This window comes from Aulonocara stuartgranti (assembly GCF_965226115.1).
Source record: "Aulonocara stuartgranti genome assembly, chromosome: 23".
Classification (NCBI taxonomy): Eukaryota; Metazoa; Chordata; class Actinopteri; order Cichliformes; family Cichlidae; genus Aulonocara; species Aulonocara stuartgranti.
In genome coordinates this window covers 22,324,439-22,349,249 of record NC_138958.1, presented here as the reverse complement: position 1 = coordinate 22,349,249, position 24,811 = coordinate 22,324,439, and the positions used below count along the sequence as shown (strand labels likewise).

Here is a 24,811-nt window from a genome sequence, read left to right as displayed (position 1 = left end):
CATCCACTTGTGGATTGTCCAATCCAGGCGAAACTGGGAGTGACAGAGAGGTAGTTGTCGGAGGAAGGTGGGGAGGAGTAGAGGGAGGGGGCTCTCTCACCTGGTCATTCACAGGGGGATCCAAGACTTGGGAAGGGTCCACCAAAGAAGGAAAATCCATGGTGGCAGAAGGTCGAGGTTGTTGGGAAGATTTAAGTATATTCACAAAAGACTTGGGGCATTTAAAGAAAGTGTGCCCTTTCGCACCACAGAGGGAGCACTCACTTTCGTTTTGGCAAATTTTAGCCTTGTGGCCCAACTCACCACATTTCCAACATTTGACAGTGGGGCATTCTCTCGCTTGGTGGTCTGGACCTTGGCAGATGAAACACCTCACCGATTGGCCCGGATAAATAATCCTGCCATTGTAGGGGCCCAACGAGATGGAATTCGGAATAGAAATTATATGTCCAGCTTCGTCTCTACGCATCCGAACTTTGTATTTTCGGACTCCATACCAGAATCCGAATTTATCCACTGGCTTGACTGGGGGTTGAAGAATCTCGCAATACCTTTTAAGATATAACTCGATATCTTGGTCTGGAATCCTTCCAGTCCAGAACTTAACAACAAGAGTCACTACCTCTACCTGGACAGAAGACTCCACTTGCCAGTCTTTCCATTTCGGATGTGATGCGTTGGAAAGGGAGATCTCTAAGAAGCGACGTAAGGGTGCCTCTTCGGTGAAACACAGCTCAAAATCCCGTTTACTGGGGAGAGCAATGAAGGAGTATATGTCCTGCACATTCAGCCATGATGTTTGCAATATCAGCTCTTCAGCAACATAATCACGGGTCGGGGGGTCCCCGTCTCCGATGTACTTGAGTCTCACCCATAAATTGCTGAAGTTTGAAGCAAACGATAATGGGGCATACGGGGGCATGATTACATAACTAATAACCAATTACTCCAGTCTTTCCGCGTCCACTCATTTTGACAGGTTCTTCTCTTCGTAGTATCAACACTCAAAGGAAATGTTGTGGTAATGCTGACCCATTACCACATTCTGCCACTGTCACTGCAGTACAGGTCAAAATGGTACAGATTTGTACTTTATTTCAAATTGAACCTTTAAAGGGGCATTTCTGGACTTTTAAAGATCAGTATTATACTTTTAAGGGAACATTTTTAAAAAATGTACCTATAGGTACAAAAATGTTCTTCTCTCGTACCTCTATTTCTGAGAGTGCAGCGACACAACGAAGGCTGTCCCAATTCAAAGGCAGCTCGAAATGCGGCCCTCAAATGCGCCCTTAATTTCCCTGAATTTTAAGGGTGGGTCGGTGTAGACTTTATGGCCCAACATATCCCAGATTTCATAGCGCGGCGGTGGTGTGGATAATTTCGCCGAAAAAAACGGCGGAAGAGTAAACTTTCATAAGTAAGTACTGAATATTATGTCACTTATTTATGCGCAAATGTTTTTATAATGAAGAACATTAAAACATTACTGTTGGCCACATGTCGGGAAAGTTATGTGACATTATCGATGTTTGTACTAACTTGGTTTTAAAGCCTTTACTTCAAAATATACGCCGTTCAATAGTTGACTTTAATCTTACAGAGAATGTGATGATTTTATGGATAATTAAAGTCAGTCATATATCCACAAACACAACAAGCTGAAAGTCAGTGATGCTGCTCGGTTTGCAGTCCTGAATATCACGGCACAAGCAGGATTCACTGCACTGTTAATGTTAGCTATGTTTTATTGCTGCCTCTGTTCGGTGGTGTCGAGCCAAACGGACTTTGACGTGTGTTTGAACGAGCTGACGGTTCACTCGTTAAGCTGAAAGAAAGATGCTTTAATCACAGGAGTCACACTTGTGTCCACTGTGTCATCTGGGAACTCTTCTTGTTTCGTAATAACACAATCCTCCTTCTTTTGTGCTGTTTTGTAGCAGTGTATACACCCGAGACTGTCACCTGCACTCTCTCTCTGTTTCTTTCTCTCTGATTGTGTAACAAAAGTATGAACATTCATTTATAAGTTACACTTGTGTTTGAATCCTGCAGCTTATCACACATTTGATTTCCATGTGTGACAACTGCAAGTGTCCAGAGTGAGGACAGACTGAGGGACCCACTGCTGCACATCATCTGTGAGGCTTTGCACCCCTGATGATCCACCAGGACAAACTCAGCAGTGTGTGAGGAAGAGGAGGAGGAAGAGCCAGCAGCAGCTGACAGATGGAGAGAATAGACAGACTGTTCCCTGTTTGTGAAGGACTGCTAGAAAACTGTAACATAACTGTCTGTCCTGAATCAGTCTTATTAGGTAATGTTCAAATAATCTTATCATTGCAGTGTTTTCAGTGTGGGAGAAAGTACTCAGGGCCTTCAAGTTACACACTATGAAAGGCAGCAACAAGTGTAATATTCAGAAACCTAAAGTATGTATCAGCAGCAGAATGGACCTAAAAATAAATGTTTGTTTCAGTTCTATGAAGCTTTGAGTATTTTGAATTAGTAGTACTGCTGTGTTTGTTGCATCATATTGCTGTAATTGTTTATATGCTTTATATATTCTGAGGTAAGTTGATCTATAGTGTTACATCATATTCTATAAGGATGTTATGTGTTTGTAGACTTTCTGCCCAGTTTGAACCATTTAGCAGAAGTCAGCCTGTTTAAGGCTCTGATATCTATTCTGTATGACTTAAAGCAGTTATGACATGGTCTGATTTTCTCACCCATTAAAGGAATATTTCATATATCAGTCTACTCTTCATTTTATCAGAAACAGTTTTCACAGCTCGTAAATTTTCCTTTTACACATACGTGTAAGCATTGAGCCAAATCTTTACTGAAGCTCAGTATTTGACACAGAGTTCAAGCTTACTGCTGTAATAAATCATAATAATAATAATAATAATACATATACATATAATATTGGCCATATTATATTTACATTACCAAAGTAAGATGACTAGTCTCATGAACAGTATTAGCTAATTGTTATTTACTAATTAATCTTAAAATGACTCTTCAGTAAAGAAATGAAGCCCAACAATCATGTTTTTACAGTCCCGTGGGCTCAGCCTCAGATACTCAACAAATAAAAGTGATCTCATAAAAAAAAACAAAAAAACAAAAAAACATTTCTGACAGAAATGTTCCTTCAATGCATTCATATTCTTCCAAATTCAATCTGCTGTACCTTGTCAAGCATGTACATTTTTAATTTAGGCAATCTGTATTTCTGTCTCAAGGCTGTATTTCACTGAGCCTCCATTAGGGGTCAGCGGTCAGCTAAGCACCGGTACTCCCTCCGGGTTCGGATCGCTCTTTTCGTGCGTCGTTGACTCCACTGACAGCTCCTCCGGAAGTCCCTAAGAGCTCCTGTCGCTTTATCTGTGAACAAAAGGTTTTTCTGGCTTTGTTTTTTCTTCTGTCAGTAAGAAAAAAAGTAGCCCTAGCCGGTGTCAGATGACAGGAGGAATGGAGGAATTTCATAACGGAAGCGAGGTTAGTCCTGATCCGAATTCACCGTTTTCACCAGTGACAGCAGAAATGAGCTAGCTAGCCACTCCCAGTGATAGCGGCGATTTTTTTTAATGCAAACGTCCTAAAATCAATAAATATAATTTATAATATTCAAAATAATCTGCTGTTGCTTTTACTGCTTAATGTGTTGTTAAAAATAAACGTTTACGTGCTCCAATAAGGTTAAATCTGTTGCTAAAAAGTGTTGCTAAAGTGATCCTATGGGTCACTTTAGCATTTTTCCATAAACGTATGTTTATTTAACTAAAGTCCTGTCATGTTATCTTTATTATGACCTGATGATCTGCTTTCTCTATTTTAGGGCTCATTCAATGCAGAAGAAGCTGACACCATAGTCAAAGAAGTAAGGTTTACTTTTATATGCAGCGTTATAAATCCCTTTAATGTCTTAACCCATTTTGCGCCACAGTGTCGTCATGTTTTTCAGGTCTTTATTAAACAAACACTGATTTTGTTCTTTGGGGAGTAAAACAAAAGCACATTTAACATTTTCCCAAGTATTAAGTCATAAAAATAGAAGTTTCAACAGCAGGTTGTTATGGAGAGATGCTTCGATTGTGTAGTAAACGGTTTAGTTTGATTGACTAAAGATTAATAATTAAATCTAGCCATGTAAACAGCTCAAATACACTCCTATTTTTAAATGTAACTTTTACGCGTCATTCATTTTTGCACATAATTTAAAGCTTTTTGATTTGTGTTTCATTGCTAAGCTTGCGTAGTTTTTCTGTGCTCCTGGGAAAATTCAAGATAATAAAAAAGTATCTTTAAAACCTCAGAAAAACCTTCAGAAACAAGCTGCACTCACTGCCTCTTTGTCTCAGTCTCCTCGGGCGCCAGCAACACCGGCTGACTAACACATGACTCTGAGCGCTGTGATGCCGTTTCTCTGTGTTTGTGTCAGTGCATTGAGAACGTCGTGGGCGGCGGAGACTACAGCCAGAGTCAGGTGAACAAGTGGACGGCGAACATCGTGGAGCGCTGCCTCACGCAGCTCGTCAAACAGGGCAAGCCGTACAAGTACATCGGTGTGTATTTGTTACTGTTAGAGTTAACCTTTTCATGCTCTTATGTTTGCCCTCCTATGAATTGTCACTCAAAAACAAGAAAGTCCCAGGGGGCCCAGCCAATCTTAAATCTTCACTCTCATGTCAATCTCTAATCTCTTCTAAAAATAGAGGAGGGTAATGGATTCACTTGAAGATTTAACTCAAAAAACATAAAAATCTCAGACTGTTGGCTTTAAACTGTTAAAGTGTTGAGGCCAATGTGTGATCCAGCTGCCACTCAGATACAAACTTCATTGCTATATATATATATATATATATATATATATATATATATATATATATATATAAACTAATACGTTTATATAAATCAATTTCACAAATTTCTGCAATACCAGCCCACCAGGGGGCCCTGTACCACATGGAAACAGTTTTGTTTGTTTTGTTTTGTTTTTAACATAAAACAGTTACTGTAGAGGAAAAAAATCAGCTGATCCAGAGATGTTTTTAAAAAATCTTTTATGTGTTTGTCCTCGTGGGGTAAAATAATGAAACCAGATAACATAAAGAGACGCTTTAAAACTAATTCTTGTGACTTTGTTTGTGCACAGTGACGTGTGCTGTGATGCAGAAAACAGGTGCCGGCCTCCACACAGCCAACTCCTGCTACTGGGACACTGCCATGGACGGTATGTGTTGATTTTGGGGTGTTGTTCCCCTCCTCGATGTGCGACTATAGACGTTTTCTCATTGGTTTTTCGTGTCTGTAGGGAGCTGCACGGTGAGGTGGGAAAACCGCACCATGTACTGTGTGGTCAGCGTGTTCGCCGTGGCCACCGCATAGAAAAACGCACACACATTAATGAATCCACGAGGAGTGCAGTGTGCTCTTGTGACCAGCAGGAGGACACCAAGTGCCACAGAGCCTTCACCCGTACAGCTGTCTGTGCCTTCTGTCAGCTCCCTTAGACCAGTGAGCTCTGAGCAGCAGCTGCAGTGGCTCAAACAGCTGTATGGCTTCAGTTTCCAGCCTTCAGGTGCATGAAACGCCTTCATCGTAATGTATTTACTCCCCTCGCGCCACCGCCGTGCTTTCATAGCTTGATGTTCAGCTGCATTTATCCCAGACGCCTGACAGCTTGCTGTAAAACGACACGTTCAGTCAGGTCCTTCAGTGTTTTGTCTGTTTGTGCATCATGTAGATGAGAGAGAGAAAAGACACTTTTTGTACTCGAGCTGCAGGATAATAAACACGAAGACATTTAAGAACGAGCAGCAGCTTCCCCTCGTCTTTCTTTACACTAATAAAAGCGTAATTCTGTTTTATTTTTTCTGCTTATTTATGATCCCATTGATTTTATCCTGCTTTATTTTACATTTTTATATGATTTTAGCTACTTTTTGTTTTTTTTCTTTTCCTTGAATAAAGATTTGTTTATATAATGTGTTTATTTGTAGCATTTATCATTTTAGGCTTCTTTTAGTTAAACAGAACAGTTATGAGATGCTTTAGCAACAGTGTTTTAAGACTCTTCTTTCATTTAAATAAAGTAAACCTAACTGATTATACAAATATGTCTTATACATTTTTTCTCTGAAGTAAAATAAAGAAGTATTTAGCCTATTTAATATTTAATTTAAAACCTAAAGGAATAACATTTTATAGTTGTTTCTTTTATGAGTTGATTGCAGGACTGTTTTGTTTTTGTTTTTTTAAGTTTAACAAACTTAGAAAAGTAAAATATTTTCCTCTGTAGTGCAATGACAGGGAGTTTACAAGCGCCTCGAATTTGTGCCGAAACGCAGCAGCTCTCAGCACCGACTGGAGAACCGGGTTTGACCCGTTTTTCACTGGAACAAAAGATTATTCATGTCTGCCTTGCACCAGTGTCGCAGACAAACGTCAGATGTCGCCATTAAACTAGGACAGCTTTGCTAAAGCAGGGATCAGCGTTCTGCTGTGACACCATTTCCACCGATCGATCTACCTGTGGAGCAAAGTAGTTAAAATACCAATAAAGACCTACTTTAAACATCCATCAGCACTTTGTTCTACATAAATCAGAGAGGGGTCTAAAGCTGTGGCTTAAAGCTCCTGTTTACTGCTGGTAAATTTCCACCAGGAGCTTTATGGGATATCATCTCAAAAGGAATTCAGTTGTAGTCTTGCAAACACTGACCCAGTCTTTAAAATAATCTTATAGGCTGAAAAGGCACGTTTTTACTTGTGAACAGGTAGCAGACTTTAGTCTTTTATAATCCATTTAGAGTGTGGTGAGAGTTACTAAGTATGTGCACACAGACACACAAGAGTACCTGTAGACTTTTACACTAATTATAAATTCTACATGTGTTGTTGTTTTCGCACATAAACTCATCCTGCCAGCCTGGTGACATTAGACTAGAGTCCTGCTGATCTTAAAATAACCAAGTCTGTTTACTGAAGCACGGTTTTAATGTGTTTGTACTTTCTTGTGCTACTTTGTTCAGTTGTGACATATTTTGGATTTAAATTTTGTGCAAATTATCACAGTTTAACTGAAAGTCAGTTAAACTTCATGGATTTTGAGTCTATTTCAACAACTTTGGTGCAAATCAAAGGGACAGCGTTGACAACAATCAGACAATCAAAAAAAAAAGAGGAACGGCTTTGAAGTTGGTGGCTCTCTCTATATTCCTCCTAACTATTTTTCTTTAGTTTGCTTTTTTCTGCTTGTAGCTTGAGATAGTACCTGTGTGACCTGAATGGGTTGCACAGATAGTCCAGCTCCAACAGGATGGCACAACCATGCTCAACATCACAGGAAGGATGCCCATGTTCCAGCAAACCCTCATGTGTGGAGGAGATACCAGGAAATGAGCTGTTATGCAACGAGAGCTGAACAGGGCTGTAGAAGAGCATGAACCCAGCAGTGTTTGTGCCTCATGTGCATGTTTCTAACCAGACTGTCAGAATGAGACTCTATGAGGGTGCTGGGCATTGTGGACAGTGTGGCCATATTAACTAGATGGGTTGCCAACATTGACCGGAGGGCATTTTTTTTGTTATTACATTAATAATATGTGTTTTCTTGTTCTTTTTTAGAGCACTTGCACTCATGCACGCTATGCAGAATCAAAACTGGATGCATAGTACACTCACAGAGAAGTATAACCGCAGTTATAAAAGTGGAAAATATCTTTCTTAGATTGCAGAAGCAAAGCGGGAAACAAACACAGAGACTTTTTCCCTCGGAGCAGACGTGGATCGAGTAACTCACCACACAGTAGGACAGCTGACTGTGAGAGAACTGTGTCTTCAACGCATTGCCATTAGTTTCACGATTTTCGAGTAGGGCTGCGCTTTGAAAACTAGCTGCACAAGCTGGTGAATGACCTTTTTTTGCATGGCTCCTTCCTCCCTGTCCTCCTCAGACGTGCTGGTTACTGTTGCAGAAGCACTAAACTACTGTTAACCCAATAATTAAACTGAGATCATACTGCAAAAAGTTAGCAGCAATACGGATGTTTACGTTTTCCATTATTAAATTGTACAAATTAGTGCAACTTAATTTGACTTTATCAGTTGGTTTAATAAACTGAAACTGTAAAAATGAGAAACCTTTAAAGTCTTGAAGCTTGACAACTAGTAACCAAGACCTCAGAAGTTTTCTTTAAATTGAGTTTTTCGTCCATGTAACATTTTAAAATGTCTTTACTTCATTAAACAGTTCATGCTGTACGTTTAGCTTTAGAGGCTCTGGAGAAAATGTATTCATTATTTAAATACCAACACGTTGTTGATTAAAATCTTTCACACAATGAGTCAAAGCACTGCATTCTCCTGCAGAAACAGAATCAAAGGTGTGTTTTTTTTCCTGCAACATGAAAAGAAGAACAATTCATTCTCTATTAAAAAAGCAACAAAAGAGCATATTCACAAGTGTCCTTCAGCGAAGTTTGAACAAATTGAAGCGGTCATTTGTCAGGAATGCAGTGAAAAGTCAGGAAGTTTAAATTTAGTTTAGTTTTTATTAGACATTATGAGTTAAGAAATATTTTCAGCAGATTCCAAAAGTTTTTTCATTTACTATTTAAAAAGAAAAAAGCAGTGAATCCAAAATAATTACAGCAGGGATGTTATAGTAATTTTACTGCATGGGCCACACACATCCCACTTTGATGTGAAGTGGGCTGAACCAGTAAAAACGTGATAAACGTGTAGAAAATTCATTCAAAGAAAATGTCTTTGTACTTTGGGATAGTATGGATGGCAATGAGTGGTGGGAGTCATTATCAGTAGGAAAAACTACAGAACTTATGAAAATGCTGTTAAAGTTCAACATCTATCCACTAAAGCTGTCCAGGCTTACGTTTGATGCCCCTGACTTACAGTATGACAACAATATAGACATCTGATGTCTGAAAAGAATGACAAAAAGAACAGCAATAACCAAAATGTATAATAATTATCATGAAATATACCTTTTAAGAGTTTTGAACACTGTAATCAGCTAAATATGAAAATAAAAAGGTGGAACTACTTTCTCGTCTCCTTTGAGGATCTTTTTGACTATCGTCAAGAGATTGAGTTTGAGTTTTTTCATTAAAGGATTGAGAGCAATTTTAAATGTGTTTACCTTTGTGGTTGATTATTTGACAACAAGCAGTCTCACATGGTAAAATGAACTTTAGGTGACAGAGCCTCTATTAGTAAATCCAACCATGCATATAACCCAGATTTATGCCACAGCTCTCCTTTTCTTATAGCAACACCACCCAGACCTCTGAAACAGACAGACCCTTCTCCAGAAAGCACTCCAGCAGGTAGCCTTCTGCTCCTTCCTGTTCTTGGATTGGATCAAACAGCTATTCAACTTTTTTAGAGAAATCAGGAAATAATCACACAGTAGAAGATTGCTTCTGGTTGGTCCATTTTTTTTTTTTATCAAAACAAGCTAAACAAAACATTTCTAGCCATAAAAGTCTTTGCCACATTTCTGCTCTCATAGAAAAAACACGGCAGCACAAAAGCATAAAGCATCCTGGAGCTTGTTCGGTCCATGGAGAACGTTTGCAGCAGCCAAAGCTTTAAAGGCCTCCACCTCTTCCCTCATACTGTTAGGGAATTGAAACCGCCTTTTAAGAAGATGAATCCACTTCTGGCACAAAGGAAAATCAATGAGGTGGAAACAAAAAAAAAAAAAAAAAAAAAAAAGACGAGAGAAAACATTCTGAAAGTGGCGGTTTCACTTGTTGATGGAACAAAAAAGGAGAAGACAGTAACCTAGACAACGCCACAGGGTTTATTTTGAGTAACAACTGTATCTTTGCAGAAGTCTGCGGTGAAGACGTGATGAGAAGCTTGTTCCCGTCACCGATGAGCTGCCACTTGTTCCAAATGTAAATTTGTTCTTTTTTCAGAGGAAACTTGATAACTTATAATCAAGCAGCTACTTGGAAAGTTCCCCTTTTTTTTTTTATCATGATCTAGCTGCTGTTTCTGATTTTCTTTGTTTTCCTAGAAATTTTCTTTATTGAAGATGAACTTGACATCAGCAGCTGAATGAGACATACACTGTTTCTCCAGAGATGTCGCCAGCTGAGGCGGACCGCACAGGAACACACCAACTTTAGATCTGCAGGCACAAAACACCCCAACACTTTGATTATAGATATTGGTATTTATAGCATTCATCAGAGCAACAGTCATGGCTGTATTCCACTCAGTGGTCACACTTTAATAGCTTCAGAAAGAATCAAAAGGCAATGAATTAGCAGCAAAACTTCACCTGCATTTTGCTGTTTTGCAAACAATTCAAAAGTTCTCACAGAATAACTGAATTTGTGTATTTGTAAGTCTGTGCTTTAAATACTTACTATTTCCTACAGGCAGTTAAATCCAGTGTTATAAAAAGATCCCAGGGACCCCATTTAAATAGATGTACTACACATACCAGCATTAAAATTTCAAGAAACAGGAAATGGATGAAAAAAATAAATAAATGTTAGGCGCAGAATGTGGCAGTAAGTTTGTACAGGCCTGCAACTAAAGATAAAATACAGATGGATAAAGAAAGATAAAAATCCATACTGGATTAATACACTGAGTGTTTTCTTATTTACCTAATTTGTTATTGGTAAAACTTTAAAAACAGTATGAAATGACCTTTAAAGTAACGAAAAGTGGCACCAACTTGGGAGATACTGCTAATAAAATAGTTTACACAATTACAAGGAGAAACACAATTTATAAAGTTTATATTATCACAAAATATAACTTGTACATGCTGAAGGTCAGTCTGACTAAATCGTTTTACCTTAATACATTATTGGTAACGTATACAGTGTGCCGGACTGATATTTTATTGTTTTGAGAAACTTTTTCCTTTGATGTACTGAACTGTATCATACAGGTATGCAGGAATTGTAAAGTTCGTTGACTAACCAATTAATGTCTTATCAGTATTAAAGGGTGCTCTACAAAATGAAGACTCTCCTGTTTATGTCTTTGAGTATTTAGCAATATGCAAGCAGTTATATATTTGTTATTTACTGCATCAGAAAACCTTGACTTTTTACGTAACTGTATGTGATATTTCACTCTGAGCTGTAATGGACCTAATGTACGACACAGCATGATATTAATATTCTCAAATAAAATTACAAAAATCTCTACTAAATAAAATACTTGAGTAAATCTACTCAGTTTTAAAGCTGCCTAAAATTAGGCAAAGTGGAAGAAAATATGCTGACCCATTTCATTCTTTTATAACTGAGATTGGTATGATGTGCTGACCACTTCTCCCAGTTTACCAGAGATGAGTTTAATAAGATAAGATAAGATAACTACATTTTCAGTCATTATGTAGTGAAGAGGTAACAGCAGTTCTTGAGTAGATGAGATCATGGACTGTGTTTGCTTATGGAGAGATAATAACGTTAAAGAGGCTCACCGAGGGTGCTGCGAAGTAATATTGGTAAACTCATTGTCCCAGTTAGGTTTCCCGTAAAAGGTCTTCTGCTTCAGTCCGGTGATCGGATCATTTTCTGCCTCATGGTGAACACGGAAATGAGCCGCCTGTTAAAGGAAATGACAGATGGATGTCACTTTTTTTCTTTTTATGACTTTTTGCTTAATTTAAGAACCACATGCATTAAACCATAACATAAGAAGATTTCTTCAATCACAAAAAATGGTATTTGTTGTCAGTTCAGCCCACAGAAATAAAAATTTATATCAGTGCCTTCATACCTCCTGCTCCTTCCAGCGGGTGAGGTAGATGTTGTAGCTGAGGAAGCCCATCATGTTCTTCTCCGTCATCTGGCCCTCCAGGGACTGCAACAGGTCTGCAAACCACTCGAAGGCTTGGGTCTCCGGACAGAGCCAGTAGAAGTAGATCTGGCAAACAGTTTATTAACCTGACATTCAGACTTACTTACATTTATCATTTATTTTTTGGTTCATTTCAAACACTCTTATTTCACACTTTTTAACTCAAAGCCTTCAGTAAATAGTTTCACAGCAAAATGGATATGTAGCATCTAGCATTTCTTCCAGACAGATGTTGTAGATAATAATTTTTATTTTTGTTTCATTATGAACGCTTCATGTGGGGCTTATGTGATATGGTTAGTTTTATTTAAACACATTTTTTTTAATTTAAAGTTCTCGCTCACCTTTTTGGTAAAGACATCTTGGTTGTTCTGGATGCGTTTGTACCACACAGATTTGAGGATGGAGGCAAAGGGAGTCACTCCAATTCCTGCACCCACCAGCATGACCACCTCATAACCAAACACGTCTTCACTGGCGGTACCAAACGGGCCATCTATGGCCACCCTGACAACAAAATATACACAAAATAATCTTATATCCTGTTTTTACTCTGCTCTGTGCTTTCAAGTCAAGCTTTATTTACCCAATAAAACTTTGATTATGTGTATTTATCTCAAAGATTAACTTGCTAACTTGCTTAACATGTGGATGTATTGGGACTTTTAGCCCCACACCCTAACTAAAGACCCATGGGCTCTGTGGCTTAACCCACCACTAACTAAATCTGACATTTCCAATGTGCAACTGTTGCTAAAATGTGAGCAATTAAGATATTTTTTGTCCCTCAGAGAGACAATGCTACTTGCTTGGTAATGCTACTGTATGTTTAGTCACTGTCATTGTTCACATTTATGTTTGTGTGTAAAATTAAGCACTCACGTATTGGACGTACAAGTTCCTAGTACTTCATTAGATTTATTAGGTTAATGCTAATTTCCAGAAAATCTTTATTATGTTGAATATATGAACACATGATCTTCTTCTCTGATGTTTTTTTGCTAAATGTTTTGACCCTGTTAAGATTATAAGAGATTCCATTATTTATTTATTTAGTTGTTTTTAACAAGATAATTGTGATGGCCCAATAATTCATGATGTACATCACAAGATCTAAAAATTGAACATTTTAATTACAATAATGATTTTACTTAAGTGACTGTAGTGCATAGTGAGTTTTTCTTTGTTTATTCTCTTATTTGTCTGTGTTATGGCAAATTAATTAAGCTTAAGTTACAAATTTGTGGAACTGGAAATGGCTTGAGTAACCAACATTATACTGAGATTTACACAAGGAACTATACAGAGCATGAGCATGAGAGCCTCCTCTTGATGTTAAAGGGCTGTACTAAAACTTGTTTTATCACCTTTTTATTACAACGTGATAATGTCAGATTGTTATGGTGTCTTTTTAGGAAGTTGTATCCAAAAAATTCAAAATGTATTGTGCAGCTCTGCCCTTTCATATGACATATTAATCAATATGTTTTTTGAAAGATTTTTTTCAAGGTCAGCTTTGACCTTTGGTGCTAACAATAAAGATAAGGTCAAATGCTTGAAAAAGATATCTTGAAAACTGTGGACGTTAAACTGCTGAAAAAAGACATATAACATATTGTCTTCCTTTGGACGGAGAAATATTTGCGATGTTGCCATGCTATGCCTCCAAAAGTGGCTGAAGTCTGCACAACCTCCAGCAGACATGCAAAGAGGCATGGTGCATTGCCATTTTGAATGAAGGCTGCATACATGACTTCAGTCTCAAGCTAACTGCCATTTTTTTGCATCTGCTTTGGCAAATTCTAGAAAAAAATCTAAGGCCAGTTATATAATGTGTATATTTTTTTTTAAATATTAGCTTCTTTTTGTTGTCATCTAGAACAGCTATTTGTTTGTTTTGCCTTCAAGCAACTTAAATAATGACATAATTTCAGGATTATTAAGGGATAATTGAAGACTTGGTCACTGTGCTGTTGTCTAGCAAGTCCAATCAAGGTCTATCCAAGCAAACAGTACACTGGCCTTAAGGTGATTCGAGGCAGCAGCTCAAAATAAAGGCCTCCTTCTTTCATTGTCTGGTCTATAGAAAGGAATTAGTGCTCAAATTTGCACAGCAGGACCACTGTGAAAAGATGGTATTCTTAATATTGTATGATTTTTACTGTTTGTGCCTCTCTACTCATTTCTTATGTGAGGGAAGAGAAACAGACATACACAATAAACCTCTCAGGGCTGTAAATGAAACCCCTCCTGCCAACTTTTCAAAGGCGCGCTGGACAGGCAGCAATCAACTGTAATCACAAGCAATTTAAAGCACAATTTTCCTCTGTTGTCAATCTTTCCTACTTGGGCAGTTTCCAGGCCTCCTGAGGCTCATTTTTGTCCCCTCCACAGGCCTCGTACAGCGCCTGAGTCCAGTCCCCGACAATACGGATGTGAGCACTGAAGTAGTCCTCCTCAGGGGCTGAGGTCAAAGTGAAGGGGTGCCACTCTAGCCTGGAGACAGATGGACACTGAATGAAGACGTACTGTCCCACCTCCATACTGAAGCCTTTCCTCTTCATCTGTAGTTCCAGTGTCTTGGAAGGGTGCATAACCACCTGAAGACCAGGTACAGGGACAATAGAATTATAATTACAGTTATTTATTCAGCCTTTTTGACCACATAGTAGCTATTGAAAGTAAATACAGTTTCAAGTAGTAATAATTTCCATGGCACAACTCTAAAATCCTTTGTGTTGTTACCTGCTGTGTTAAGTGTAATCTGCAGTTGTAGTATTAGTGTAATAATGCAGCTAAAAGTCAACCTTTTTTGAAAGACATGCATTTTTTAATCATTTTTCTTCAGATATTTAGTTGAAACAAGCTTGGTGGAGCTCCTAAAAAATGTATACCAGTGTAACTGAGGCAGGACCGACCTTAGTAATGACCACTTTTTGATGGGATCGGTAGATGCGGACGATCCTCTCACACACATACAGGATCATGGGACCCAACACCCACTTCCATGTCTGAAGAAGGGGAAAATATTGGATGAAGTACTTTTCTTAAAAGCCTGAGAAGAGATGCAACTTGCTGAGTGTTTGGGCTGGTAAGAAGTTTAGAAATTCGAAGCTAACCCCAGGTGGGTTTCCAGCAAATTCTGGGACAGCACAGTTGGAGCCATTTTTACCCCAGTCTTCAAACTTGTCGGAGCAGTTTTGAGGTTTATTTGTGTCCAGGCTGGCCACCGTCTGTCCTCGCACAATACGCCTACAATCAGACACACACAGAGAAAAGATGAGCACTTAAACATGTGTATCAATGATTATTTGAAGAGAGACCTGGGAATTTAGTTTAACTAAATTAATTTAATGGAAATTATATTATTATAAACTATGTAGACAAAATTACTGGGCCAGCTGCACATTACACCTACAGGAGCTGCATGACTATGGAAAGCAATGCCATGGGGCTCCCAGTGATTTCAGCGAGATTTGTAAAATCAAACATTTCTGAAATAGCGTTTGAAAAGACAGACTGCATGGCTTGATGGTTGAGTTTGTGGTTGGTTGAATCCGTGGTCATGGGACTGTATGAAAGAGCTGAATTCACAGACTAAGCGGCATGGCCCAATATTTTTGTTCACACAGTAAATTTGTAAATCCTTAAAACTAAGTGTATGATTTATAAAGCTCAATCACAGGTAAGTACAAATTTTACCAGTTTAGAGACTGATTCAAGACCAAGTCAGAGTAATGACAGTTCAAGAATCAAATAGTATTGACTATTAGTTAAAACTGTGATCAGTATAACATGCGTATGAGTTAAAGACCAAGATCAAGCCCAAATGTCCAAATCAAACCGCTAGTCCTGAAAAATTATGTGACAAAACTGCAGTTCACTTGAGGCTGGGAGTCAGAAGGGAGCCAGTTCACATAGACTCCTATGTTACATTGCCCAATGGTATAGCAGTATATACCGTTGGTATATATCACTTCTGGCTCCAACAAGTGCACTAACATTAAGGATAGAAACATAAAGTTGTGGCTAGATCCAGTCTGGTCAAGACAGAAACCAAATAAATCATTTGTAATAAGCTCATTGAGGGCAAAATACTCTAAGAGGAATTACGTGTGGCTAAGTGTTTCAGGTCAGAAAAAGACAACTAATGTAAAAAAAAGAAAGAAAAAACAGAGCTGGCAGTCCTTTTATGGTTGAAATTTTGTGCTATCTTACGCATAGCCGTGAAACACCAGTCCAATGAAGAAGATGATGAAGAGATGATGCGTGTACCAGAACACCTCAAAGTATGACCTGCGGATGACCTCCATAGATGAAGTGATGATGAGGATGAGTGCTAATGTGATGGCCACACCTGTCAGCCCAGCGACGGTGGTGAACATGACAATGGTAGGATTCTGTAAATGCAGTTTACAGATGACATTTTGAGAAGATTTTCTCTTTAAAAAGGCCAAACAGATGATTAATCTAGAGTGGGATGAAGTCCCAGGTCATCGCCTCAGTTTTTCAGTTGCTTCAGTTGTAATGACACACCTCATGTTTGTTGACTAACTTCCCTCATTTACTAAATGGCTGTTTTGTCATACTTCCCTATATCACAGAGGTTGATTGTTTAACACAAGGTAACAAGAAGGAAACAAATGTTAGAAATGTTGGAAAGCGGAATTTATAAAATGAAATGGAAAGCCTAAAAGTCTCTAAAGAGTCAGCTGGAATGTTGGTCAATTAAAATAGGTTAGCACTTAGCTAACCCCAATTAGCATCGATGGTCAAGTTAAAATCACCAAATCTTATGTACATCTGAGGAAGTCAAACATGTTTACTCCACACAGAAAGGCCCAAGTCAGGATTTGAACCAGGAACGTGGTTGCTGTGAGGCAAAAGTGCTTGCCAAACCACCGTGCTACCCTTTTGCAATTCTTGGATCACTGTGAAGGCACCATGTCTCTGACCTCTGACCACTCTTCATCATGTGCACCAAATATGATCACTTTTGTTTTACTTCTAGATTGTCTTTCTGTGGGAGTTTGGACAATTGTGCTATTTTACAGTAAGAAGACGTTTTTAAGCAGTAATTAAAATGTATTGGTAATTTTGCAGAAAAACAAAACAAAAAAAACATTTCCCCATTTTGTACTGTAAGTACACTGTACTTTTTGGGCTTGGGCTGTTATGGAGTTGCTTAACCTTGCCTACCTTCCAGGTAATTTACAGGAAAGTAAACACTTCTTTCTTGTACACTCCTTTTGAAAGTTATGTTTGAACAGTGATTGTTAAAGAAAAGAAAGACCTGCAAGTTTTGATGGTATTTACTTTTTCTTGTATGTTGGTAAGGAAGAACGGTCCTTCATGGGGGAATTACACCCTTCGTTGTGGGCGGTACCACATTTTAAAATATTTTCATGTGCATGTTTTGTCTTTTTCGGAACCTCAATCTTTCTTTGTCTGAAAGAATGAGGTTTATGTTCTTTTTGTTTTTTTGCTTATATCAATTGTCAAAAGTTTCTGTTTTGGCTTATGAACAATTGTATTTGAGAAACAGTATCATTAAAGATGAAATTTCACAACTGATCTTGAGGTTTTTTTAAGAAAAAGGGAAGTTTGCCAGATGAAGTAATACTACTCAATACAAAATTTAGTAAGAAGTTGCAGAGATTTCAAGACATCATTGCAATACAAGAAAACTCAGCTCATATGACTAATCTCACCATTATTTTTGTACTAAAAAGGAAAAAATGAGGGCAGCCTGGCAATGGCAACAACTCACCGTCTCATTTGTTCTGATGGGGTTGAGGAAGGCGGCGTTGTCCCCATTACCAATTTCTGACAGAACAAAGGTCAGAAGGCTGGTGTTGCGATTGAGCTGGGCGTCCATAAAAAACTCAAAGTTAAACAGATGTGCAATAATGTGCACAGCTACAAGAAACAGAGAAAAAGGAAAAATATCACTATAAATATTCAGTGCTTTTCTCCAAAATGTATACAGTTCTGTTTGGGCAGACATTACTGCATAACTACTCATTAAATGGTCATAAGTTAAAGTTAGATGCAGGTTTATTATTAATCATTACTCAGTGGGATATACAAACTCACAAACTCATCTGTATATTCCACTGACCAGTTTAGTCAGTTTATCAACCTCAAGCTATGTCAAAAAATCTATCTTAAAACTTTAATATGCTTTAAATCATTGCTATCATTAGTTATGGGGTAATGATTGCTCCAACCCCTTTAACATGTTAAGAAAAAAGAAAAATTACCTGTATGGAAGGCAATCATGTAAGCCACCAGTTTGTGAAAAGTTAGGTTTCGATCTAGTTGGCGAGCTGCTGTGCGGCTGCAGCACTGAATTTAAACGAGAAACACACAAAAATAAATTAATAAGCGATGAATATTAAAGCACAAGCAAATACACCACTACAGCATTAATAAGTATGGTACACCTGTTCAACTATTGGTTAACAACATCTACTAATCAGCCAATCACATGGCAGAAACCCAGTACATTTAAACATGCATCAATGGTCAAGATCAGTGGTCCCCAACCCCCGGGCCTCGGACCGGTACAAGTCCGTGAGTCGTTTGGTACCGGGCTGCGAGAGTTGAGGCTCAGGTGTGAAATGCATGGTTTTCAGGGTTTTTATCGGTTTTCAGCGTTATTTTGTTATCGTTTTTATCGTTTACTCGGTTTTCCTGGGTCTTTTCACATGTGTTATGAATAAATCTTCTTTTTTTCGGTACCGGTATTGGTTTTATTTTGTTGTATTTATCCGCGACACCTTAAAGGCCGGTCCGTGAAAATATTGTTGGGCATAAACTGGTCCGTGGCGCAAAAAAGGGTTGGGGACCGCTGGTCAAGATGACCTCAGTTCAAACTGAGTATCAGAATGTGGACTCAAGGTGATTTAAGTTCACCAGTTCACCAGAGGTCAGAGGACAGTAATGCTCTGAGGTGATATGAAAGAAACAATGACTCAAATAGCCACTTGGTACTACCAAAGTTTGTAGCAGAGCATCTCTTCTACAGTACTCTACGGTATTTTTGCTGATCACAGTGTATCTAACTTCTAATGGTGCTTGCTCATAGGGGGTCATTTGATCGTTGGGTTTTTTCTCTGTATGTATTATTGTAGGGTCTACCTTATAATATAAAGCGCTTTGAGGTGACTGTTGTTGTTTGGCGCTATATAAATAAAATTGAATTGAATTGGTTCCTTCTAGTAGGATAAGGTGCTTTTGCACAAGCTGAAAACATTTCAACCTAATAAAGTAATAAAGTGGCCGGTAAGCAAATGTTTGCAGAAGAATCTGGTCCTATACCCTCATTACTTCTATCAAGTCTTTTCCACATAATGGGACACATTACATGCTATATACTGTCGTTTTGTGGTAAGCCAGATTTTCATTTATCTGTTATTTATCCTTAATGAATACCTGTATGGTGCCGCGGAGGAAGGAGAGGAGGTTTCTGCAGACTGGCAGCAGGATGAGCATGCAGTTGAAATTCAGGCAGGCAGCAGGAGCTCTGGCCCAGGGCAAAGCTTGCTGTGGAGAGTATAAAAAAACGGTGTGTTACAATAAAAAGTTTTCAAATTCACTTCCCTCACCAGTCACGTATAACAGTTCACCAGTAGGAGGTGAAAAGAGTTTTATATAAACCTGAAACTTAACTGCTGACAGGTGTTAAGCAAAAAGAAGAACTAGAACTGGACAGTAAATGGAAATGTCAAGCAGCAGTTATTTAGTGAGGTTTGTGGAAGTCTGAATGCCTTTTAATGTGTCACTTGAAACCTTAAATAGATCATTGCAAACAAGGCTAATGGATATAATTTTTTATTTTCTTATTTAAAAACAGGCAAAACAACAAGATAAATCAAATTAGAGCACGGTTATGGACGGCTGATGGGCTGTGAACCGATCCGGGACTTTACACCCTACAGCAGTTGGAAATGGCTTGAAAAATTCCATTAGAGTCATTTCTATCATTTAATACTGGCAGTCATAGACTTCATAGAGATTGACACACATTTTAATTTAACACCGTGTCATTGGTACCACAATGCATGCATGCATATATTATCTAGATCCTCTAATCCCCAGAAGAGCCCTGATGAGCTGAAGCTAATCCCTGATGGCTCACTTTCTTTATTTATTCATCTTTTCCATCAGAGTGTTATTGTACTGCAGTTACAGAGCCAGTAAATGCTGGTGAGAATACACGTGTGCTCTCACCACTCTGTTTTACATCAATAATTAACTTCATCTCAACATGGTATTGTTAACCTCAAACCCAGTCCCTCATCCCCAAATCATCATCTGAGCCCTTCCTTCAGTGTAAATGATTCATTTTTTTAAGCTTTCCTGAGGTTCTTTTTGGAGCTTACAGGTTTCTCAACACTTTTGGGAAAACAGTCTCTCTAAAGAAGCAGGATGCAGCCACGCTGAATACTGTTCCTCATCTCTCCATATTAAAATTTGAAAAACAGAAAGTACGAGATGCAATGTTTCACTTCTGCTGGCCTGAAGCCAGATGTGCAGCTGCTGGTCCAAAGTCAGTGTGTCATGAAGCCAGCTGTAACTTACTTCCCTTCTCTGTGTGCACGTTTGCTTGTCGAATAATGCCTATGTAGATAAGGAGTGTTTAACATGGGTGTATATGTGTGTATCAGGTGTAAGAATCCTAAATTGCAAGTTTTATTTGAACAAGATATAATCAGAAATATTTGCAAAGCCCGACAGAAATGGCCTTTGATGCAGGCTGATAGCACTGTTCAAACACAAAACGTTATTACAAAGTCCAACAAAGATCCAATAATACCTCACAGGCACATTAATGACTACAAACAAGTATAAAGATGACATAGTTTAAGTTACTTAAATCTGTTTTCCCTATTTTTATATCTGATCACGCCATTTTTTATAGTAACCGCATTTAACCTTTACTCTTTGTGGACTTCGTTTAAAATATAATTATTATTTTTTTTCTTATCACAGTAAAAACTTTTTCAAATGGCAATTAATAACTTCCCAGCATTCAAACATTAGAAACATTTAGTGCGTCACTCACACTTTTACAAATCTGTTAATTTTTTTTCTTGTTGGCTGCCAGACAACAAACTAATTAAGTTGCAGCATTAATAGTTCATGTGCAATTTCTGATAGCAACTTTGTAATTTAAAAATGAATGAAATGAGGAGTTAATCATCGCCGTAAGCCAGTCCCATCCATAAACGTGATCAGGTGAGAGGGAATAATCGTTAGCTCTCACAGTGGTTATTTTGAATGGGAGATATGAGGCTCTGATATCTTCCATGTGGACCAATTATTTGTGGAAGTGTTAACAAACTGATGGGTTTTGTTCTTGCGTACAGGAAATTTTGGCATTTCCACAACAGAAACTTTAACCAACCCCAGGAAGGGAAATTCCCTTCCTCGTTTCAGGGTATTAACCAGTTCAGCTAATTTGGGTTAAAGTTATAACATAATAATTATACTTGTTACTGCCTAGAAAATGGCCATACATTACAGATAGATTCAGTCATGAGAAAGGGAACATTTTCACAGGATTGTATGCAGTCCAGTGCAAAACCTAAGTACACCCTTACTGCTTTCACTGTTTAGATTTGTTTGGAAGCGTTGCCAAGAGAAAGTCTCTTCTCTCTAAAAAGAACATGGTAGCACTATTACCTTTTTTACATTTGTGCGATCTCAACTCCAAAGGTCAATTCTTGGAGTTAAAATAGACCGTTATTAATTCATTTGCATGTATAGATAGGTATCATGAATCGAGTTTATCTTAACATATAAAAAAAACCCAAATATCACATAAAACAAAATAAAATATTCATAATTTAGAACATAGAACTGCAAAAATGTATTTCTTTTTAATGCAAGATTGTTTAACTTATTGCCGTGGCTCTGCACTGTATCACTTCTCTATTCTGTTGCATAGTTACAGTGTACTAAAAAGAGTAGTGGGTGGGGTTGCAGGGTCTGCTTTAATTTTCTTGTTGTAATGTTAGAAACTTTTACTGTAGCTATAATTTGAGGAAATGAAAAAGGCAGAGTCCTGTTTTTTTTCTTTTTTTTTTCATATTTGCCTACAACTTTTGAAATAGGTGCAATTGTGTGTTTAACAGCTTGGAAATTCTCTGAAGAAATAAAAACTAGAAATCTACAAATACCGACTCAGTTTGGAGTGAAAGTCTGTGCAACAGAAGTGAAGTTGCAGGTCGGACTCACCCCGAGCAGGACTCTGGTGTAATACCACCTCTCTACCAGGAAGGCCATGTAGAAATGGACAAACAGGAATGCGTTGATCCCCAGCCATACCAGCTGTAAAATGCACCCAAACACACTCAGGTTTAAATCAGCTGCAAATACAGCAACAGTTCAGGGTAGATAAAAGCATCTTTATTAACACACCAGGAGTGCAAATATCAGTTAAGTGCACTTGTTTAAGTCCCACTACAACAATGGCACACTTTCAGTGCTTAACTTGGAGAACATTTTTCTTTACCTGCTGAAAATGACTTCTCTTTGTTCAGAAAACAAGTCAGACTGTAATCGAAGTGCAACTAAAAACGTGGCTCAAAACTGTGGCATCAGCTCAAATTTAGAATGGATGCCAAAGAATACTTCATTCAGTTTCATGACTCTATCCTTGACACAGAAAAGAATTCAGATCTATTACCACGATCTGCAGCAGCCATTTTTTTTTTAGCTTAACCAATTAAAACTAAATATTTGGAAAAATGTTTAACTGTTTCAACCAAAGCCTATTTGGTTCAATCAATAAGAAGAAAAATCATATTTTTCTGAAGAAAAAGCTTGTTTTTCCATGTTTAGTCACTGATTTATATACCTTAACTATTTTATGACACATTAATGAGACACTGGTGACAATGCAGCTTGAATGAAAAAAACCCAAACAAAACAACAAAAACGAACAGACGTCATACCAGAAGCCAAAAGGAGAAAATCATTAAATATACTCACAATAACAAAGACTGAAAGTCCCTCGTTGGCGATAAAGTTCCCCATTATGAAAATTGTTTCTGAAAGGAGTGTGTGAAAGAGAGTGTTAGTGTGACAATGTAAAGGGAGACAGGAAATGGTGGCGGAGGAGAGTGAAGACTGCTGTGACTGATTACTCCTTTTATAATCTTTCTCAGGCTACTAATAAGGAAGTGGCCTTTCTGCAGAGGCAGTTTCCTTCCCATCATTCCTCCAGTTACTCTTAATCAAAGTTTGAGAAAACAATTATTAGATGGAGAACAAAAAAAGGTGATAATGAACCCTTAAGCCAACACAGTTAAAAAGAAATCATTTCATTTTCCTAAGAAGGTGTGAAGGACTTTGTTATCAATTGTTTTCTTTCACTTTCAGTCCAAGGTACCAGCTAACAGTTGACCACAGCTAAGGTCCATACAATGATAAGATCGGTTTTATCCCAATTACTCTGCACTTCCAGCTAAAACATTGCTCTGACCGAGAACACCAAATAACTTCTTTCAGGTTGATTGCAGTTGGACTAAATATGTTTATATCCGGTGATCCGAAGGGCCAGCTCTGTTCTAGGATGCCCTCTGGACCCAGTGGAGGTGGTGAGTGACAGGAGAACGGCGGCTAAGCTGTCATCCCTGATGGACAACATCTCCCACCCCATGCAGCAGACTGTGACAGCACTGAGCAGCTCCTTCAGTGGGAGACTGCGGCACCCACGGTGTGGGACGGAGAGATTTCGCAGGTCTTTCCTCCCCACTGCTGTCAGACTCCATAATAAAGACTTTAACTGATCAAGCACACACATCCATACATATGCAATAATACTAAGTGCAATAATCCTTTCTGTCATCGTTGGATTTTTACTCAGTTGTATATAGTATTTGTATTCTATTTTTATCTTATTGTATATTTGTTTTATTTTATTCTACTGTATATAATATTTTATTTTATTCTATTCTGTACAGTTGTGTACTGTATTTATTCTTATTGTATTCTAATTTTTGCCTCATAACTTTTGCACTGTCCACTTCCTGCTGTGACAAAACAAATTTCCCACGTGTGGGACTAATAAAGGTTATCTTATCTTATCTTATCCTGTAAAGAAGTCCTATTCGGCCTTGTTTAAGGACCAAACATGACCAAAGATGCAAAATCTCAGACTTTAAACTGCTTTAAATACTCAGTTGCACCTACTTATTTTCTACTCTTGAGTCTGTTACATGTCAATGCAAGTGGATATCCTTAAATGTTCATTTTAAGCACACAGAACTGCCACCCACCTGCAGGTCAAATCAGAATGAAGTTGACATAAAGGGCTCGGAGCTAATCAGCTTATTTGATTATTTATGTTTAATAAATAACAAAGAATTTCCAGAAACACTTGCCCAATTTTAGGATCCCTTTGCTCTAACCATTTTGAGACACAACCTAGTGGTCCCCTGAAATCAAGTTAAGGCGCACAAGGGACAACTGGAAACCTTATAAACCCCTGTTGGGATCAAATGCTATTGAAAGTTAACTCTAAAAAAAAGCATTGAGAAAATTCGCTTAACTAGTCCTGGAAAAATCACATTTTTCTTGGCAGATTCCAGAAGAAAGCAGTTATAGAACATGATCATTTTTAAAGTCTGGTTTATGGTCATAGCATTGGTCTTAATGTGGAGGGGGGTGAAGCCTGACATTCAGATAAGAAATGACACTCTTACCAACATGAGCTGTGAGGATGGGTATTCTGATAGCAGCAGTTGAGTCCAAGGTGACTGTTTAGGAGGAACTAGGTACTTGATGGCGACATTGTAAATTTTTGTCAGAGGAAGTGGCAGTTTTCTAAACATGAAGTAAAACAGAAGGTAAATTTCCACACGCTTCCTATTTCAAACTAGACTGCAGCAAGGGAAACACATGAACCGAACATTAACTTTGATTTACACTC

At 38.1% G+C, this 24,811-nt stretch overlaps 2 protein-coding genes across 2 annotated transcripts; one reads left to right on the top strand and one right to left on the bottom strand.

Annotated features, from left to right (window-relative positions):
• The first annotated feature begins 3,312 nt into the window (after positions 1-3,312).
• LOC309700010 (dynein light chain Tctex-type 1-like) lies at positions 3,313-5,825 on the top strand. Its single transcript, XM_082523341.1, has 5 exons — positions 3,313-3,507; positions 3,848-3,889; positions 4,451-4,574; positions 5,165-5,242; positions 5,324-5,825. The coding sequence occupies exons 1-5, from the start codon at positions 3,469-3,471 to the stop codon at positions 5,395-5,397; spliced, it is 357 nt and encodes a 118-aa protein (XP_082379467.1). The 5' UTR covers positions 3,313-3,468; the 3' UTR covers positions 5,398-5,825.
• Positions 5,826-8,544: 2,719 nt separating this feature from the next.
• cybb (cytochrome b-245, beta polypeptide (chronic granulomatous disease)) lies at positions 8,545-23,015 on the bottom strand. The gene is made up of 13 exons (XM_082524454.1): positions 22,870-23,015; positions 22,114-22,206; positions 19,306-19,416; positions 18,132-18,216; positions 17,639-17,787; positions 16,087-16,268; positions 14,988-15,120; positions 14,787-14,879; positions 14,215-14,468; positions 12,213-12,375; positions 11,788-11,934; positions 11,489-11,613; positions 8,545-10,171 (listed from the first exon to the last, which is right to left on the bottom strand). The coding sequence occupies exons 1-13, from the start codon at positions 22,912-22,914 to the stop codon at positions 10,054-10,056; spliced, it is 1,698 nt and encodes a 565-aa protein (XP_082380580.1). The 5' UTR covers positions 22,915-23,015; the 3' UTR covers positions 8,545-10,053.
• Positions 23,016-24,811: the final 1,796 nt, after the last annotated feature.

Bases quoted from the DNA above. Each gene is read 5' to 3' on its own strand.
- LOC309700010 (XM_082523341.1), top strand. From the start codon at position 3,469: ATGACAGGAGGAATGGAGGAATTTCATAACGGAAGCGAG. The intron at 3,508-3,847 runs GTTAGTCCTGAT...TCTCTATTTTAG, and splicing joins AATTTCATAACGGAAGCGAG to GGCTCATTCAATGCAGAAGA. The intron at 4,575-5,164 runs GTGTGTATTTGT...GTTTGTGCACAG, and splicing joins CAAGCCGTACAAGTACATCG to TGACGTGTGCTGTGATGCAG.
- cybb (XM_082524454.1), bottom strand. From the start codon at position 22,914: ATGGGGAACTTTATCGCCAACGAGGGACTTTCAGTCTTTGTTATT. The intron at 11,614-11,787 runs GTATGAAGGCAC...TTCCTTTAACAG, and splicing joins CCCGCTGGAAGGAGCAGGAG to GCGGCTCATTTCCGTGTTCA. The intron at 10,172-11,488 runs GTGAGCCTCTTT...TTGTGCCTGCAG, and splicing joins ATTACTTCGCAGCACCCTCG to ATCTAAAGTTGGTGTGTTCC.